We start from the raw sequence: 18,543 nt of genomic DNA, 5'->3' as shown, positions 1-18,543 counted from the left end.
GTTTTAACCACGTCAAAATACTGGTGTATTGATCTGCGATCTGGTTGTGAGCGGTGTCCTTTTGGTGTTCTGTCTGAGGAACTTACCCTGTAAATTCCTACATGGTATCAGAGCTATTTGAGGGCCGCGTCCGTTGGTGATCCAAATCTGAAGCCGATAGAACTGCATCCGACTGCTGTTTCCTAGATCTGCTGTTTCTGACTGCTTTCGGGCCGAGAGGACTGCTCTGTTGTGTTGGGAGCATCTGTTCCAGTAAGGAACCCCTTTCGTTTCACGCGAAAAGGTTTCCGGTAGCCCTAGCTGTGTCATTTTTAAGATCTGGAGGTATACAGTGTTTATTTGCAGTTTACTGTTATTTTCTCTCTGTTTATTTCGGTTTCGGTTTATTTAGCCTTTTTATTACCGGATCTATACCTTTCATTTCTGCGTATGCTCTTTGCCCTGCGATCTGGGCAAATCAGAAACAGAAAGGAAGGATTTTTCTCATGTGTATGCTCTTTTCCCTGCGCCTTAGGGTGATCTCGGAAAATCAGAAACATTGAGGAAAATATTTAGTTTCCGGCCAAAGCTAACTTTGAGCCGCAAGGTTCATTTTTGAAAATATTTAGTTTTTCGGCTAAAGCTAACTTCGAGCCATAAGGTTCGTTTTCCTTGCATGTCCGTGTTGGGTTTTGTGTTTTTTGTTTTGTAGGAAAAAAAGAGCTTTCTCAAAGCAAGCACGCAACCCAAAGCCCCCCCCCCCCCCTCTCTCTCTCTCTCAAATTTTTTGTATAGATCAATTGGTTCAAAGCTATTTTAAGAGAGTAGAGGTCTTGGGTTCAAGTCTCCATTTTGTGGGGGCGGACTTTTTCATTTCCGCACATTCCCGCACTTTGTCGGCAACTTCAACAACTTTTTTTTCAAAAAATCATAACTTCTTCATCCGGAAGCCGTTTTCAGAGCCGTTTTTTTTAAACCAGCCTAATTTTTCGAGATCTATCCATTGGAACACTTATTTTCAGCATCTTTAGCTTCAGTTTCTATTGAAATGGAAAGTCAATACCAAGTTACCCTTGACAGCACCAACTACTTCCAATGGTTGGCTTACATTGAGGATTTACTTAGAAGTAAAGGTCTCTACAGAATAGCCTCAGGCCAAGAAAAGAAACCGAAGGATGAAGATAAGGCTACTAAATGGGAAAATAGGCAAGATCAAGCACGTGGATTGATAGGGATGTCTATTTCTCCAGATCTTAGATTCCATATTGCAGAAATTGATACTCCTGATGAAGCAATGAAACAAATCAATAAAGTTTTTGGGATTAAAAATGAAATTAGAGCCCATCAACTTGAAAATGAGTTGCTTACATTGGACTCTAATAATTTTTCTTGCATTGAAGATTTCTTGTCCAAGTTCAAGACCCTTAGATATCTTTTGGAAGGTGTTAAAATTAAGAAAGAAGATAGTAACCTTATCTATTCCATTCTTACAAAGTTGGGACCAGCCTACTCTGTGTTTGTTTCCACCTTCCATTCTACAAGAGAAGCCTTCATTTCTCAAGGAACAGACTACAAGCCCCCTTCCTTTGACTCTTTTTGTGATTCTTTAATAAGAGAACAAGAAAAACTCTTACACCTTGGTCTTCTTAATCTTGGAAACTCTTCCAAGAAAGCGTTAGCCGCCCAGCAGCAACCAAATTCAAAGAATCCTAAGAAGTCATATCCTAAAAAGAATGGTCCTAAACCAAACAAGGGTCCTAAGCAATTTCAGCCCCAAAATGAAAAATCATTTCAACAAAATGATAAAACAAATAAAAACAAAGGGAAGAAGACTGATAGACATTGCAATTTTTGTAATCGAGATGGCCACTTAGAATCAAAATGCTTTAAGAAGATGGAAGCCTTGGAAGCAGCAATGAAGAAGCATAACATCCATTTGGGGCAATCTTCAACTTCAACTTCATCTTCAGGAATGGCACTTTCTGCATGTGGTTGTCAAGCATCTCGGTCTGGCTATGCATTAAATGTATCTTCTTCTCATTCTCATGAGTGGCTCATTGATTCTGGAGCTTCTTATCACATGGCCAAAAACAAAGCCATGTTTTCTTCTTTAAATGATTGTAACACCAAAAATATATATGTTGGTGATGATAGATCTCTTAATGTTGTAGGGACTGGAACTGTTCATCTAGACAATGGTCAATTTAATGATGTATTATGTGTTCCAACCTTATCCTACAACCTTCTATTTGTATATCAGATAACTCATTCAGGTGAAGGTAAAATCGTTGAATTTTCACCTCATGATGTTGTAATCAAGGACTTAAGAGATCCTAAACAGATTTTGGCTACTGGCATTGCTGATGATTCTACAAGGTTGTATAAGTTTCACAACTTTGGGTCATCAAATCTTCCCTCAGTATTTGTTGCTCATAACGATGAAGTGAGCAAACTTTGGCATGAGCGATTTGGTCACTTAAACTATCGCTCCCTTCAGCATCTATGTAAAGAAAATATGGTGACAGGTCTTCCTATGGTATCTTGCAGAGATGGTGTTTGTTCCGGATGTGTACTCGGAAAACATCATCGGGACAGTTTTGAAAAACGTGCCTCTTGGCACGCCTCAGCCCCTTTACAGCTTGTGCATAGTGATTTATGTGGTCCATTCCAATTGTGTCATTCTCTGGCTGCAAGTATTTCTTAACTTTCATTGATGATTTCTCCAGACGCACTTGGGTATACTTCTTAAAACTCAAGAGTGAAGTATTTAACACTTTTTTGGCCTTCAAGGCCTTTGTTGAAAAACAATCTGGACATCAAATTCTTAAGTTAAGATCTGATAATGGCGGACAATATGTTAAAAACACATTCATCAACTATTGCACTGAGAATGGAATTCAAATGCAACATACTGTTCCATATACTCCACAACAAAATGGTGTAGCTGAAAGGAAGAATCGCACCTTAAAGGAAATGGCTAATTGTATGCTACAATCTAAAGGACTTGGTCTTAGTTTTTGGGCAGAAGCAATTAACTGTGCAAATTACATAATAAATCGCACTCCTACTAAGGCTTTAAAGAATATCACTCCAGAAGAAGCATGGAGCTCAATCAAACCAGATGTAAGTCACTTTCGTGTTTTTGGAAGTGAAGCGTGGGCCCATATTCCAGATGAAAAGCATAAAGCTTTAGAACCTAAGAGTGAAAAATGTACTTTTGTTGGATATTCTGAAGATGTCAAAGGCTATAGACTTATTCCATTTAAGTCCAAAAATGTTATCATTAGAAGAGATGTAAAATTTGATGAAAATATATCGGCCTGTGAGCCTAGTCCGGCGGATGTGCCACCTCTCCCTATCTCTTCTACCTTTGAAAACATTTCTTCTTCAGATGATGAAAGTGAGGATGACAATCCTCCTCCACCATCTCAGGATCCTCCTTCAGCTCCTGAGCTTCCAAAATGGGTTCGTGCTACTCGAGATGCAGCAGGTGATCTTGCCGATGATCCTACAGATCAGCGACGCACACGTTCTCAGTTCGAGAGAGCCTCTTCTTTACTGGCTCAAGCTCCAGTAAATTATGATCCTGACACCTTTGCAGAAGCTTCAGGCCATCCAGATTTGGAAGCAGCTATGAATGAAGAATATCATTCATTATTGGCAAATGATACATGGGATCTTGTTCCTCTACCAAAGGGACGAAAACTTGTTAGATGCAAATGGGTTTACAGAACCAAGTATGGACCAGATGGGAAAGTTGATAAACATAAAGCTCGTCTTGTCGCTAAGGGTTTTTCACAGTTTGAAGGCATTGACTACACTGAAACCTTCTCCCCTGTTGCCAAAATGAACTCTATCCGCCTTGTTCTTTCCCTTGCTGCCTCTTTCAAATGGGAAGTCCATCAGATGGATGTTAAATCTGCCTTCTTGCATGGAGACTTGCATGAAGAAATCTATATGGAACAACCCATTGGCTTCATACAAACAAACTCCAGCCTTGTATGTCGACTTAAGAAATCCCTTTATGGTCTCAAGCAAGCTCCTCGGGCTTGGTATGCCAAAATGGATAGCTTTCTTTTAGAATCTGGCTTTTCTAGGTGTCATTCTGACAATACTGTCTACACCAAGAAAGTGGGCAACTCTCTTATCATCCTTGTTCTTTAGGTTGATGATCTTATCCTTACTGGTAGTGATCCCAACCTTATAAACCATGTGAAGTCTAGCCTTAAAAGGAAATTTGAAATGACAGACTTAGGACACTTACACTATTTTCTCGATCTTCAAGTCTTGCAATCCAAGGAGGGTATTTCCCTTTCCCAGTCCAAGTATGCTTGTGATATTCTACCTCATTTTCACATGGAAGACTGTAAGCCAGCCCCTTCTCCCTTTCAGTCTGGAGTCAAACTTTCAGTCACTTGTACTTCTCCTGCAGTTGATGCTACCTTATACCGTCAACTTGTAGGAAAACTTTTGTATCTAACCCATACTCGTCCTGATCTTTCCTTTGCTGTTGGCCTTGTTGCTCGGTTCATGCAAAACCCCCGTGAAAGTCATTGGAAAGCGCTAAAAGAATACTTCGTTATGTTCGAGGTACAGTTCAGTTTGGGATTCATTACAGTGCCGAAGCATCTCCTCTATTGGTTGGTTTCACTGATTCCGATTGGGCTGGTGACCCTGATGATCGGAATTCTACTGCCGGTTATGTGTTCACTCTTGGTTCAGGACCTATTACATGGGCTTGTAAGAAACAAGCTGCCATTTCTCTTTCATCAGCAGAAGCAGAGTATCGTGGTGCCGTAGAAGCTAGTAAGGAAGCCTTGTGGCTTCATCAGATCCTATCAGAGTTTGGCTTTCAGCAGCAACATCCGACTACACTTTGGTGTGATAATCAAAGTGCCATTCAGCTATGCAAAGATCCAGTCCAACATCAGCGCAGCAAACACATTGAACTGCACATGCACTTCATCAGAAAGCTCATTCACGACCATGTTCTTGAAGTGCAATATTGTTCAACAGATGATCAAGTTGCAGACATCTTCACAAAGGCTCTCACAGAGGCGAAGTTCACTAAACTTCGATTTATGGTTGGAGTTCAGGAAGTTGTCACTAAGGGGGGATAGGCTCTAGTGCCTCCTTCCTTCTCCTATTGTGTCATATTTGTAAATCCTTCAATCCTATCCCAAGTTGTTCTTAAGGGGGGATGTTAGGATATTCCGACACATAGGAAATAGTTAAGTTCAACTTGGTCTAGTGTAGAGTTAGGTAAAGTGTGTTTCTTTACCGTTGTACATTTTGTAACTTACAATCCGACGGTCACGATATGTAGTGATCCGACGGTTCATTCTCTCCTCGGTATTACCGACACTTGATCCGTGGCTTGACACCCGATTGGTCCATGAATTATATTTAAAGCGCATGGAGGGTCATTTGTAGGGTAATCCGTGCATGAGAGAAACATATGTAAATTTTCATTCTTTTATTAATAAATTGCCTGAAGTGGCCGCGTAGGCTCAGGTCGTGGACTGTTTCCCTCTTTGAGGGTTTTAACCACGTCAAAATACTAGTGTATTGATCTGCGATCTAGTTGTGAGCGGTGTCCTTTTGGTGTTCTGTCTGAGGAACTTACCCTGTAAATTCCTACATCTTGGAATATGGATATAGGAGGTGGACAACCTATAAGTAAAAGAGCAAGTAGAAACAATGGGAAAGAGTAGGAGAGGGAGAAGAAAAATACAAAAAAATTGTCAAAAAAATAAGGAGTTTGGAGTTTGAACTTACCTCTTTAGCTCTTATAGGTGAAGTCCTCCAAGCTCTTGCTCCAAGCTCCTCCTCCTTCTCCTAGCTCCTCCTCCTTCACTCCTCCTAGCTCTCCTCTCTTCTCCTCTCCTTTCCTCACTTCTCTTCTCCTCTCCTCTCTTTTCTTCTCCAACTCTCATAAACTCAAAGTGAGAAAATGAGGAATGAATGGGGGCTTTATTTTCTTCATTCCTCACCTTAACCTCACTCTAACCTCGCCCTAACCCACCCCCTTTATGCTAAGTTAACAAAAAAAAAAATTGATTTTTTGCCTTGCGCGCAGCCTCTTCCAGAAGCGTACGGGAAGCGTATGCTTCCTCCTCCGAAGCGCCACACTTCCGACGCTCGAAGCGTCGTACGAAGCGCGCTTCGGAGGCCTGGAAGCAGCGCTTCCGTACCACGCTTCCAAATTTCCAGGAAGCGGCAAAAAAATTGGAAGCGGCGCTTCCAAATTTCGGAAGCGCGCTTCCAGCCAAGCTTCCTAGGCGCTTCCGTAGAAGACGCGCTTCGAGGCTTGGAACGGAGCGGGGGGCTTCGTGAAACATTGATCTCGCCATTAATTCCTCAAATCCAGGAATTACATTATTGTTCAAAAGAGTAGTCCTGAATATATACCATTCAGATGGTAGTCCTCCAAGAGTTGTGAGTGTCATTTCCCTGTTAGGAATTACTTCCCCAATAGATATGAGATCGTTCTTGATCTCGATGAACCTTAAGAAATATGCTTGCATACTTTCATCTTTGCCCTTCTTAATTTCCTTCAGCTTATTTCTAAGAAACAAGACTTGATTTGCATCATCAACTTTAAATAAACTCACCAGTCTATCGTAGATTTTCTTGGAGGTGTTCAGCTCAGAAACATAGGCCGCCAAACGTTTGTTGATAGAGTCCCGGATGATCTTCCTTGCTTTGACTTCTCCCTTGGTCCATTTGTTCCTAGCAGCAGCGGATGCATTTAATGGAGGCTCAACAATTCCGCCTCTCACATGGTCCAATACTTCCTGTTTTTCTAATGTTAGATCGAGAGACATCTTCCATCCATGATAGTCAGACTTCTCATGGAATTTGTCTTCAGCAGGGAAGTGTGTTGAGGACCCCATGTTTGAAGACTGTTTGTCAATCCTTCTCTTCAGTGATTGCTCTTGCTCTTGCTCTTGCTTGGGCTTTGTCTTCACCTCAGCTCTGATACCATGTTAAATTATGGTATGGTCTATGCTTAGAGAAATTTACTTATTTTTTTTATTAGCCACAGATTAGAAATCACATATACATTAAGTGCAGATAGAACATTAAATGATCAACCAAAAACAAGCCAAGACAAGAGACACAAGATGTGGCAACTAGCCAGGGCCAAACCCCACTTTGGGGAAACCCTTTGATCAAATCTTCTTTTATCTTCAATAGTTCAGCAGAGAGATAGTACAAAATCTGAATTCTGTAATTTTATATCAGGAACAGCAAACCCTAGATCAGCAAAGTCAAACTTGGTCAAACTAGCTGAAATTGACCTCTAAAATACTTGGTCAATTTCTAGTCAACTTGTCCTCGAACAGCCTGAAGAAACAGCCCTAGAACAGCCCCAAAAGTTCAGTCAAAGTGCATATTTCTGAAGTTAACTGCAACCCTAAACTAGGGCAGTCAATACCGGTCAAACTAGAGGTCAGAGGAGAGAGAGAGAGAGAGATGTGTGTGAGTGTGAAGTGTCCAAATGAGAATGCTCCTTGTATTTATATGCAAAACGTTGAGGTTGAATAGACATGACTGTTGGGCTTCTAAGCCTACATAAGTTGCTGGCCAACTTGACAATTTGTCCATAATCAAAATAAATTCATATCTTCATAAATACTTATCGGAATCGGATGATCTTTAGATCAATCCTACACCTCTCGACAAGAGGAATCTAAGAAAAATATCTACAGCCATAAATAAGGTGACCCACATGGAGTTTGGCCCTAGTTGCGAATTTTAACAAATAGGTGCTATGGCATACAAATTGGAGCTTCTTGCAGCTTCTCGAGTGCACCCAGTTTTCCATGTGTCATGCTTAAAGAAGGTTATAGTGACAAGCTCCCAGTTCAAACAATATTGCCAGAACTTGATGAGGAAGGAAAAATCATATTGGAACCTGAAGAAGTCAAAGAAACAAGAACTCGATAACTACGAAATCGATCAATTTCAGAGTATCTCATCAAGTGGAAGAACTTACCCGTTGAAGATTCCACATGGGAGGGTGAAAATTTTATACAGAAGCATCCAGAACTACTCAAGCGTTGAGGACAACACTTTTTTGAAGGAGAGGGGCATGTTAGGTCGCTATAATACTAGTGATTCCCCCATTACTATTGTCACTGTATCCCTTATTGTTATTGTTGTGCCCCTATTGTCCCCATATTGTTATTATTGTGCCCCACAGAAGCCCACTATTGTTATTTTTGTGCCCTTATAGTATTATTGTTAGGTCGGCTTTGGTTATATTGTGAACCCTTAGACTCCTATATATAGAAAGGAGGTTTCGTCATTTGTATCATCCAAGAATTGTTCATTTGTGTAATGTAAAGGAGGTTGCCCCTCGAAGAGGCTGGTTTCTAAGTCGTTGATCGTTTCATAACATAGTTTTTTAAAAGTAGGTGCATTTTCTCTACCACTTATTCTTGATGCAAAAGAATCCCAAGACTCAAGCAAACCATTGAGAGCTACAGTTACAAGTTCCTTATCAGATACAATATCATCAATAGCCTTGAGTTGATCTTGTAATTGAGAGATTACGAAGTCTAATGTCATTATATCATTCTTTGTCACCTTTGCATCACAAAGTTGATTCCTTAAACTTATAGATTGTCCAATGTTGTTGATGGTGTACAATCCAATGAGAGCATCATACATTTCCCTGGAAGATTGATGATCAACAAATAAGGAATCAGATGATCTCTAACGAATCAGATGATCATCTTCTTTGAACTTGTCTTTTATTGCACCACCGTCCTTTGGTTCAGTAACTTTCCCCTTCACAATATCCAAGACCTTATGCGTTGCAAGAACAAGGTCAATTCTAGGATTCCATGCTCTAAAACTTGTAGCTCCTTCAAGCTTGTTTTCTGCCTTCACGAAGGAATTCACGATGAATATGACCAACCTGTTGAACAGTGTAACTAGGTTCGGTCTTCATAATCACATGTGTAATTGTGATTTTATGTAATTGATGAAAAGAAGAAAAATAAAATTATTATTGTAATGCTTGCCTCATGGGTTTCATGAGAAAGGAATTTTATTTTAGTGATGGCTCCATTGTGGGCCTTTAGGATTTGTAATCTAGTCATAAAAGTCAATTTGAGTCTATGTCATGTACGAAGGACCCTTCTTGGACATATTACACTTATGTATTAGTCATTAAATGTATAGGAAGGCCCTCCAAGACCAAGCAAAGGTTCCTCCTCAAGTCGGCTTCAAGAAGGATAATTATATCTCCTACAAATGACATGTCGGCTCACGCTCGTACAAGTCGGCTTATTTTGACAAGGAAACAACTATAAATAAGGTTGCTCAACATCATTTCATAGGCAAATTTTCGGTCATCACACTTTGAAGTGTGAAGTACAGCGAGGAAGCCTAAAGATTAGCGAAAGGAGAACGAATTTCAACAAAGGTCTAAACTTCAGGTTTTGGATTTGCTTTAGGGTGGTGTTGTTGTCACATGTGCGAAGAAAGAGAAAACCATCTACTGCAGTAAGGTCGAGTTCCAAAGGTAACCAATTTGAAGTCATAAGGAAGATCGAGTCAAGCTAAATGGGGACTCCATCACAAGCGAAGTAAATCAAGGCATAAGGAAAGGTCTTATGTACAAGTTAGGATTTCTAAATTAGGACTGCAAACCTAATTCTAGGAGGCCGAAGTTTTGAAGCAGAAGAAGGTCAAATTGGAAGAGGAGTCGAGACAAAGGAAGAAGTACAAAGTTGACTATCATCAAGCAAACTTGTCTTCGCCTTGGAGTGGCAAATAGGTCAAGGGTCTTGGTATTCGTCAATTGGAATCTCTATAAGAAGAAGAATTTGTTCGGGTTTTCCTCTCAAAGAGTGAGAGGTTTTGGCCCTGGCTGATAACCTATATTATGTGTCTCTTGTCTCTTTATGGTTTATGCATTGGTAGTTGTTTGATGAAGAACACTAATAACCTAAGGAAAAGAAGATCCTAATCTAAAGAAGTAAAAAGCACTCACAAGCAGTTACTAATAAAAGAGAAATCAATTAATTGATATGCCCTAGATTGCTCAACATGGTATCAGAGCTAAGGTGACTAAGTCAAGGAAGAGCATCTTATCAAGGGACCCTAGATCAAAGAAATCTACAAAGAAGTATTGGGATCATCATCAAAAGGGAGAAGGCCAAAACCCTACATCTACTCAAGTTAAAGTGTTTTGAAGACTATTCATCCAAAGGAAGCTAGATCAAAAGGCAGTGTCATCTCACTCTCTATGATCAAGGATCATTCTCGAAGAAAACTACCTTCGTCAAGAAGAAGTTTTATATCCTATATATCATCATCAACATCAAGGAAGCAACAAGAAGGAGCACCCTAAGTATATTTATGTCCACATATGAATCTATCAAAATGTCTTTTTGCAAGGAAGGCAACAAATTGGTTGGGGCTTCAAACTATCTTGCATGGAAAAGAAGGACAGATTTGAATCTCATTGAAAATGAGGTTATGGAACATGTCAAAGGTTCTATCGCTTAACCAAAAAAGGAAGATGCTCAAGCTCTTGCCAAGCATATGAAAGGGGAACTTAGGGCTCAAAGGATTCTCATAGAATCCATCAAGTATCCCCTCATCTCGTATGTATCTAAACTCGAAACTTCAAAAGAAATCTATGACAAACGAGTTGTATTCTGCAAGCACTGCTAGGGAAGTCATCTCATTAAAGCAAGAACTCTACAAGCTGAAGATGTCAAGGGAAGATGGAATAGCCTCATACTTTATGAGGATATCTGAGATCCAAGATCAACTACAAGATCTGGGAGAAGTCATGTCTAATGAAGAAATGATTGCAGTTGTATTAAATGCACTACCAGAGAAGTGGGGTAACTTTACTTCGAGTATTTATGGGAAGAAAGAAGCTACTCCATTCCAGGATCTATGGTCACCGTGCAAGATTGAAGAATCTAGACTAAAGGCCAAATCTTATGTGGGAGCAAGTGAGCAAAATCAAGCTTATGCTACAATGACAATAAGAAAATGAAAATTTGGGTAGTCTGATTCTGGGAAAAGGAAAAGGAGCATGGCTAAGATTCAATGCTATGGGTGTCAAGAATATGGACACTACAAAAGAGATTGTCCTAAGATCAAGAAGGACAATAACAAAAAAGGAAGAGAAGAAGGTCATATCACCGAAGAAGTGGAGGAAGCTGAAAAGAAGAAGTCCAAGATAGAGGAAGTAAGAGATCTCTACTATGACTGAGATAGTCTTCCTCACCTAAGTTCTTTTCAAAGTCTTCTGTTGTAAGATATAGCTATTATGATTCACTAAATGGGATGCATCAAAGCATCATAGAAGCACTGGAAGCAAGAGCTCGGGATATTATCATAGAGAAGCATGAAAGATGGTTATAATCTATGGAAGTCAAGGATATAGGTCTTGGGGATCTCATTGGAAACATAAATGGCAAGGTCATCTAATACAAGGTTCATCATACATCTGTGAAAAGGAAACATCTGCTGATGGGGATACTTTAGATCCTCAAGATTCTCTGATGAAATCTTCATTGAAAGGTTTACCGATCATGAGGGGAAGCAAAGGTTTTCATCAAGAATTCCAAACTTGTGGAATTCATGGGATGATGGTATGATGACATAAAAGTGAAGCAAATCAAGAGATTGAAGCTCTTTCAATCAAGGAAGCTGCTGCAGGAAGTCTGGATCACCCAAACGTAAATGAAATATGTATGCTTACAATCTATATTGAAGAGTCATGTCATATGGTTACAAGTAACATGGACCAATGCTCTATCTTAAGAGCATGACCAGGTATTTTTTCTCAAAGCCATTTTCTCAATATGGGAACTCTTGTAAATTTGAAAGTTATTTGAATGATTAACTAATGTTGAAGTGCAGACAAAGAAAAAAAACAAAAAAATTGTGTATGCGCAAGATTTGCTTTTTTTTCCTGTCTTTTCTTGCTTTTCTTGCTTTTTTAAGTTTTTCAATTGCTTTATTTGGTTAAAGAATTTCAGTAGTGTAAATCTAGATCTGATCTATTTACCTAGGCACTAGATTTCAGAAATCAACATGGTATTAGAGCTTGGGCTTTGAAGAGAAAAGGAGATTTAAAATTAATGAGTGCAGATCTACTGAATTTGAAGGTCTCAACATCAAATCTATGGAGTGCTTGGAGGACCAAGTTCTCATTGAACCAGTTGGGCCTCCTCATGGAGTGCTTGGAGGATATGAAATTCATGCTTTAATAAGTCAATCATTCTTTAATAAAAAATTATATTTTTTTTTATATTACATTGTGACTCAAATACAATTATGAAGACCGACACTAGTTACAATCCTCAACATAACGAACATGGCTCTGTTGCCGTAGTTTGGATGGCTAGGAATCAACCCAAGACCTGCCCTCAGCCAGTGGGCTGCTCTATTGCTGTGCTGTGTGTCTGTTTCATGATGGACAGCTTTGTTCTATATCAGGCTGTGGATTGATATTTCAAACAGTAGCCAGACTTTGGCTTTAGGCCTCCTAGCCACGTAACCAACATGCCTCTGTTACCAGGTTAATCTTTGGAAGGGTAGGAATCAACCCAGGACCTGCCCTCAGCCAGTGGGCTGCTATATTGCTAAGCTGCGTGTCCGTTTCATGATAAACAACTTTGTTCTATATCAAGGTATGGAATGCTATTTCAAACAGTAGCCACACTTTGGCTTTAGGCCTCCTAGCCACATAACCAACATGTCTCCGTTACCATGTTAAAGTTTGGAAAACTAAGAGTGAACCCAGGACATGCCCTCGGCCAGTGTGCTGCTCTATTGCTAAGCTGCGTATCCGTTTCATGATGGACAATTTTGTTCTATGTCAAGGTGCGGATTGCCATTTAAAACAGTTATGCCGCTTTCTTGGTGCAATCTAACGCACCTTCATATTTTCTGACAGCAGCCTAGTTAATATTAGTAATCTAAGCAGGAACTGTAAAACAGATCAATCCTCGGTAGGTAGTTTTGCTGATTTCAAGTGGGTAAGGGCAACCAAATTTTCAGTAACATCAGGTTTCTCTTGATCTCAGGTCTCGGAAAGTCATTTTCTCGGCTAGCTCTGAAGCTATTTGATGACCGTAGTGCATTTTGCCATATAATGCAATCACCCTTTTCCCAAAACAAAACAAGAGGTTAAACCTAGAATTCTCAATAACACAAAGCCAAACGAGGCTTAAAATGCCATGAAAAACGATTTTGTTCATCTGGAACTTGGCAGCGAATTGAATAGAATCTATTATTCTCTGGACATAGCTCTATTCTAAAACTTTTAAAACATTAGAAGATTATAAAGCTCCGCGAAATAAAAATTGCAGAGGCGGTCATTCAGGCATTTTCAATGCAAAAATAGTTCTATTATGCGAATTTGTTTACCATCAGTTTAAGATAAAGCGGACCAGTAATGCTTGTTCTTCTACTTCGTATGATGTAAACAATAGAGATGAATTGTTTCGCTTGGGCTTTTGCAAACAGGTGGTCAAGAATAAGTTGTTTCGCATGGGCTGTGCAGCGAAAAGCGAGGGTTAGGGTCATGAGTGAGGGCTTTGATTTACCTGGTCCAGCCTCGCATTTCGTTGATTGGAACTCATTCTGCGGGGCTCGAACTCTCGACGTCTTACTTGCTACCTCTGCCCGATTTGCATCGCCCGCATAATTTACTCGTGCAAAGAGGAGACAGAATTTGGAAGGAGATGGTTTGAAAAAAAGGCGGCAGAAGGAAGTCGACCTTTTAAATATGGTTCTTTGCTTAATGTAAGTAATATTGTAAAATTGATCATTCTTTCATGACTAATATAATATTGTGAAATTGGTTGTGCCTGCTCAAGTGGTTGCCACTTGCTACTATGAGCACGGGCCGACTAGTTTGTTCGAATAATTTTCGTGAATTAGCATGGATGTCAAGGTGGTTACTGGACATCACCTCAGTTTAGTTTACACTCGCCAATGTTCACCTTTGCATTTGATCACTATTGCAAGTTGAGTTTGCACTCACCAATGTTCACTAATTTACTTTTGCTGCATTTCTCCACCATGATGGTGGTGATTTTGATTTTATGATTGGCTAGTTTTAAAAGGTATGTGTTTTCACATGGACATCCAATTATGTATGTACTTGGGTGAGTTTCTTGTACTTGGGTGAGTTTCTTTTTGTTTTTCTTGTTTCTCGGTTGTATTTCTTATTTTTATGGGTGAATTTTTTGGTTAAAGCAATTGAGTAGTTTTTTCACTTTGTTAATCTAGGGTTAATTTGTTTCTTTATTTTTTTTATTATTATTTTTTTAATTGCTATTTGACTCGACATTGTCATTTTTTTTCTTTGAGTTCTTTTGGCTGGTGGTTGTTGTTGGGTTCGATTTCTCAAAGTCTCCCTCTCCCTACAAGTTATCTCTCTATTCTTCTTATCTCTAGTTTGCTCTTTATCGTGTCACGTCCTAATTCTTCTCATGGTCATTGCAGAGATTGTGGGAGAAAGGAGCCTCCATATTTGAGGACTGAAGTGAATGTTGAAGCCTTTGCTACTTGATATTTGGCACACACATCATGTTCTATGAGGGAAGAAATCGATGTGGCAAATGAAGTGGTTGAGGTGGAACAACATTTCAAATCTAATGTAGAAATGGGGGGAAATATTGGTCACTCGATACTTATTGTTTGAAAATCCAATCTATAACAAGATCGGTGTTCCCTACATAGAGCCAACAAGCAAATGATTAGCAAGATAAACAAATGAATAATGCAATTAAGTCTAAACAAGATCATTAGTTGCAATGCAATAACAAAGAAAAACAAAAGAAAGAAACACAAGAGGTAGGGAAGCAATAATTCTTTTTATTGATTGGTGAAAAGAGTTTATCTCAAAGATACTAAAGGAAGTTAATAGGGAAAAGGACCTTGTGACTCTCCTAAAAGAAGGTTCATTTTCCCTCTCCTTACAAGAATGATCTCACCTCAAAGAAGTCCTATGAGAGCTACATGAATCACAAAGAAATGTTAATTGGCTATACAATTTGGCAGCATAACTTTGCTTGGGATTCTCTCTTGTTTTGGTCCCAAATCCACTAATATTTATAGGCCAAAGCTCATACCTTGGCTCCCCTTGGCTCATTTATGAGATTTGATCCTTGAGTGATCTAGTGGGAGACAAGGGGAGTCCTTTGGAGGCTCCTTAATGCCACTTCAGTGGTGTAGTGGCTCGACACTGAGCTAGCTAGCCTTGTCCTTACAGTAGGTAGTTTTCAATTTAATGTGATTTGGCTTGTGGACTATTGAAATGTCACTTCTATGGATCTGTGCAGCTATCGAAGAAACAATCCATGCAAAATCGTTGTAGTAACTTTGCACAAATTGATTTTTTAAATGGAAACCTTAAGAACTTTTAGTTTTTAAGTATTTGTGATGTTTTCCAACATTCACTAGTACAATTGTGCATATCATTCTTCAGTGTTAGGCATCCTAGCTAATGCAATTAAGTGTACAAATTTTCTGTAATAACAATTGCCCCCTAATGTATGAGGTTAGGAGCAAATGTACAATCAAAATACATCATGTTTTCTTGCCTGACGATGAGTCCTACTGACTTCTTGGGAAAGAGATCCTTGTTTGGAGAGAGAGAGAGTAGGGGGTCCTTAAGAAGAGACCATAGAATCCATTGTTGATAGAAAATATTTACAAAATTGATACAAGGTGCGCATGTCCCATGCTTGTGACCGTGACTTTAACTATTGTGGTTACATTGTTACACAAGATGAATCCTGTAAAGAATGTTGAGAACATAATTATTGTTGTTGAAGTGGATGATTGCTTCGCCCTCGAGGGCATCTCTGAAAGAAGATGGAAAGGTTGATGCATATGTCCCCGTGTACCAAGCATAATTGAGTGTTGATGGAACTATTGGCAGAGATGTCGACCTGGTAAATGGGTCTTCTACCAAACTAAGAAATTGCAACTATCGCAAAGTACGACACTTCCCGACTTGAAATAATGTTGGCATTGAACATCGAGGGTGTTAATGAAATCGATGGGGAATGATGACTCCCATCATTCCATGTGAGGTCCGCAATGAATGGCAGTGAAGACCAAGATACTTCTTCTTTCTTAGAAAGTGAGAGTTGATGTCAACATGAAGGAAGGCATGATAGTCTGGAAAATAGATTTTCCAATAAATCCACTTGAGACTTTATACAAGTAGAGAACCATGGACCGGTGAAAAAAGCATGGTGATTGAGGTTGACATAATGACATGGAGACTATAAACTTCCTGGGGTTGGAACACTTATGCAAGTGGCGACAGTCAAAACAAACAGAGGTAGGCAAGACCCTGGAGTCAAGAGGACATCCAGGGGGGAGTGATAAATGATTTCTTTGACTGGGTGGATTAAGTTTGCAACAATATGGTATTTTGGTTATAAGTGATGAAGGGACACAACATGAAATTGATATTGAGTTGTCTAAAAGTTGTGCTCGAAATAAGGATGACGAGGGACTATTTTCGGTTAGTAGTGTGAAAATGAGTGAGGTTCTTGCTTCCAAAAATAATTTGTGTACACTTGTCAAAAGAATTTAAGGATGGTTTGGAATGTGTAAACACACAAAAGGATGCCCCAAAGTGCAGTAGCTTGCATTATGGTGCAAGGAAATTACTGCAAAGGGTGGGGGGGCCATTGGTTGGTTTCAAAATAAGGAAAATGTGTTATGGATCTAACCCGGAAATACTATAGATCTGATATGAAAATATAAGATAATGCAAAGAAACCCAGAAATAATATGAAATGATTCCTTATTAATATCAAACCCTTAAGGTAGGGCAACACCATACATTCACTCCTTAAGGAAGGAGAATACTCCACAAGCCATATGCCTGTTCATACAATAATCCTCCACTTTATTCCTTGACATGGAGTCTCTAGCCTCTATATAGGCCTCATACATACAATACCATGGGTCATTACCATGGTTCCCTCATACCATCAACTAATACCATGGGCCCATTACATTATTATTAACTACTTGTGGTCCCTTACATGATATGGGTTAATCCCCTTATTTATTACTATGGCCCATCCCATTATTACATTATTACCTTGGGTACCTCCCTTGGTACCCCATATTATCCCCCCTAGGTATATAACACCCTCCCCAAATCCGCAGGTTTATGCGCTCAACGACAGATCCCGTGGTTTAAAAACGCCGGAACACATCTCTAACCAAAATAAAAATTTTGCTAAGAAATGGAGATCCCACCGGCCCTGGAAAGTGCTCTGATACCACTTGTTATAGCTTTGATACCACTTGTTATAGATCTAACCCGGAAATACTATGAGAATAGAAATAAACCCAAGAATAACAAGATAGAAATAGATAGAAATGCTTCTTTATTGATCAAACCCTTAAGGTAGGGCGACACCATACATTCACTCCTTAAGGAAGGAGAACACTCCACAAGTCATATGCCTGTTCATACAATAATCCTTGACTTTATTCCTTGACATGGAGTCTCTAGCCTCTATATAGGCCTCATACATACAATACCATGGGTCATTACCATGGTTCCCTCATACCATCAACTAATACCATGGGCCCATTACATTATTATTAACTACTTGTGGTCCCTTACATGATATGGGTTAACCCCCTTATTTATTACTATGGCCCATCCCCTTATTACATTATTACCTTGGGTACCTCCCTTGGTACCCCATATTATCCCCCCTAGGTATATAACACTCCACCCCCCTTAGCATGTTTCATCCCCGAAACATGGGAAGAACACAAATAATAAGATCTACTCAAAAGAGTAGTCCACTGGTACCATGCACGTGCATCTAGCCATCCAAGAGAAAGGTGAACCCTCGATCTTGCTGGTGCCTCGCTCGCTTGAGATGGAAGTTGACCATGGCAGCTCTTCTGTGTTGATGTGTAGTAGGTGGATCTTCGCTCCTCGCTATCCGTCATACGAGGGTTGTTGTCCTTGTGGCTAATTAGCTGCCATCTTGCAGGGTGATGTGGGTGATGATATGTTGAAGTTTTAACCCACAGTGTCTTTTTCTTTAATTCACCCTGTTGTGGTGCCTGTTGTGGTGTTTTCTTTTCCAATATGACTTCAACCACTGAGCCCTCCTCTGATGTATCAGCACTTGTAACCTTTTCTGCTTCCGCCTCTGTTTGTGTTTGATTGTCTATCATCACTGGCTCATCATCTAATATGTCAGACCCTGGAACATCTTCTACTTCAGCCTCCTTGCACTCTACCTGTTTATTAATGGAAATATCCTGTAATGTAATTTTCTTCTTTTTATACCAGAGCTTCAGGAATTTCTTCTGTACTTTAATATTGATAGTACCCATTGATTCCATCCAAGGGTATCCCAAAACAACATCTATGTTATCCATATTTGAAGCATAAAAATCACTATGCAACACATACTTATCCATAGAAAGCTTCAAATCCTTATAAATTTGAACAACCTCATCATCAACCTGTATATTTTCAATTTGTTTTGCTGGAACTTGCAATTTTTTTGCCAA

At 39.5% G+C, this 18,543-nt stretch overlaps 1 protein-coding gene across 1 annotated transcript in view; it reads right to left on the bottom strand.

The window, feature by feature from the left end:
• LOC149208645 (MUS308 and mammalian DNA polymerase-like protein) overlaps positions 1 to 13,767 on the bottom strand; it is a 358,336-nt gene extending 344,569 nt beyond the window's left edge. The window contains exon 1 of the mRNA XM_089396147.1: positions 13,572 to 13,767. Within this exon, the coding sequence (XP_089252273.1) occupies positions 13,572 to 13,607 (36 nt within the window). The 5' untranslated portion in view covers positions 13,608 to 13,767. The remainder of the gene's footprint in view (positions 1 to 13,571) is intronic.
• Between the last annotated feature and the right edge of the window lie 4,776 nt (positions 13,768 to 18,543).

Source organism: Pinus tabuliformis, chromosome 1_2, assembly GCF_031772625.1.
Source record: "Pinus tabuliformis cultivar Carrire ecotype Pingquan chromosome 1_2, CPIR1, whole genome shotgun sequence".
Taxonomy (NCBI): Eukaryota; Viridiplantae; Streptophyta; class Pinopsida; order Pinales; family Pinaceae; genus Pinus; species Pinus tabuliformis.
This window is presented reverse-complemented; position numbering and strand designations above follow the sequence as displayed.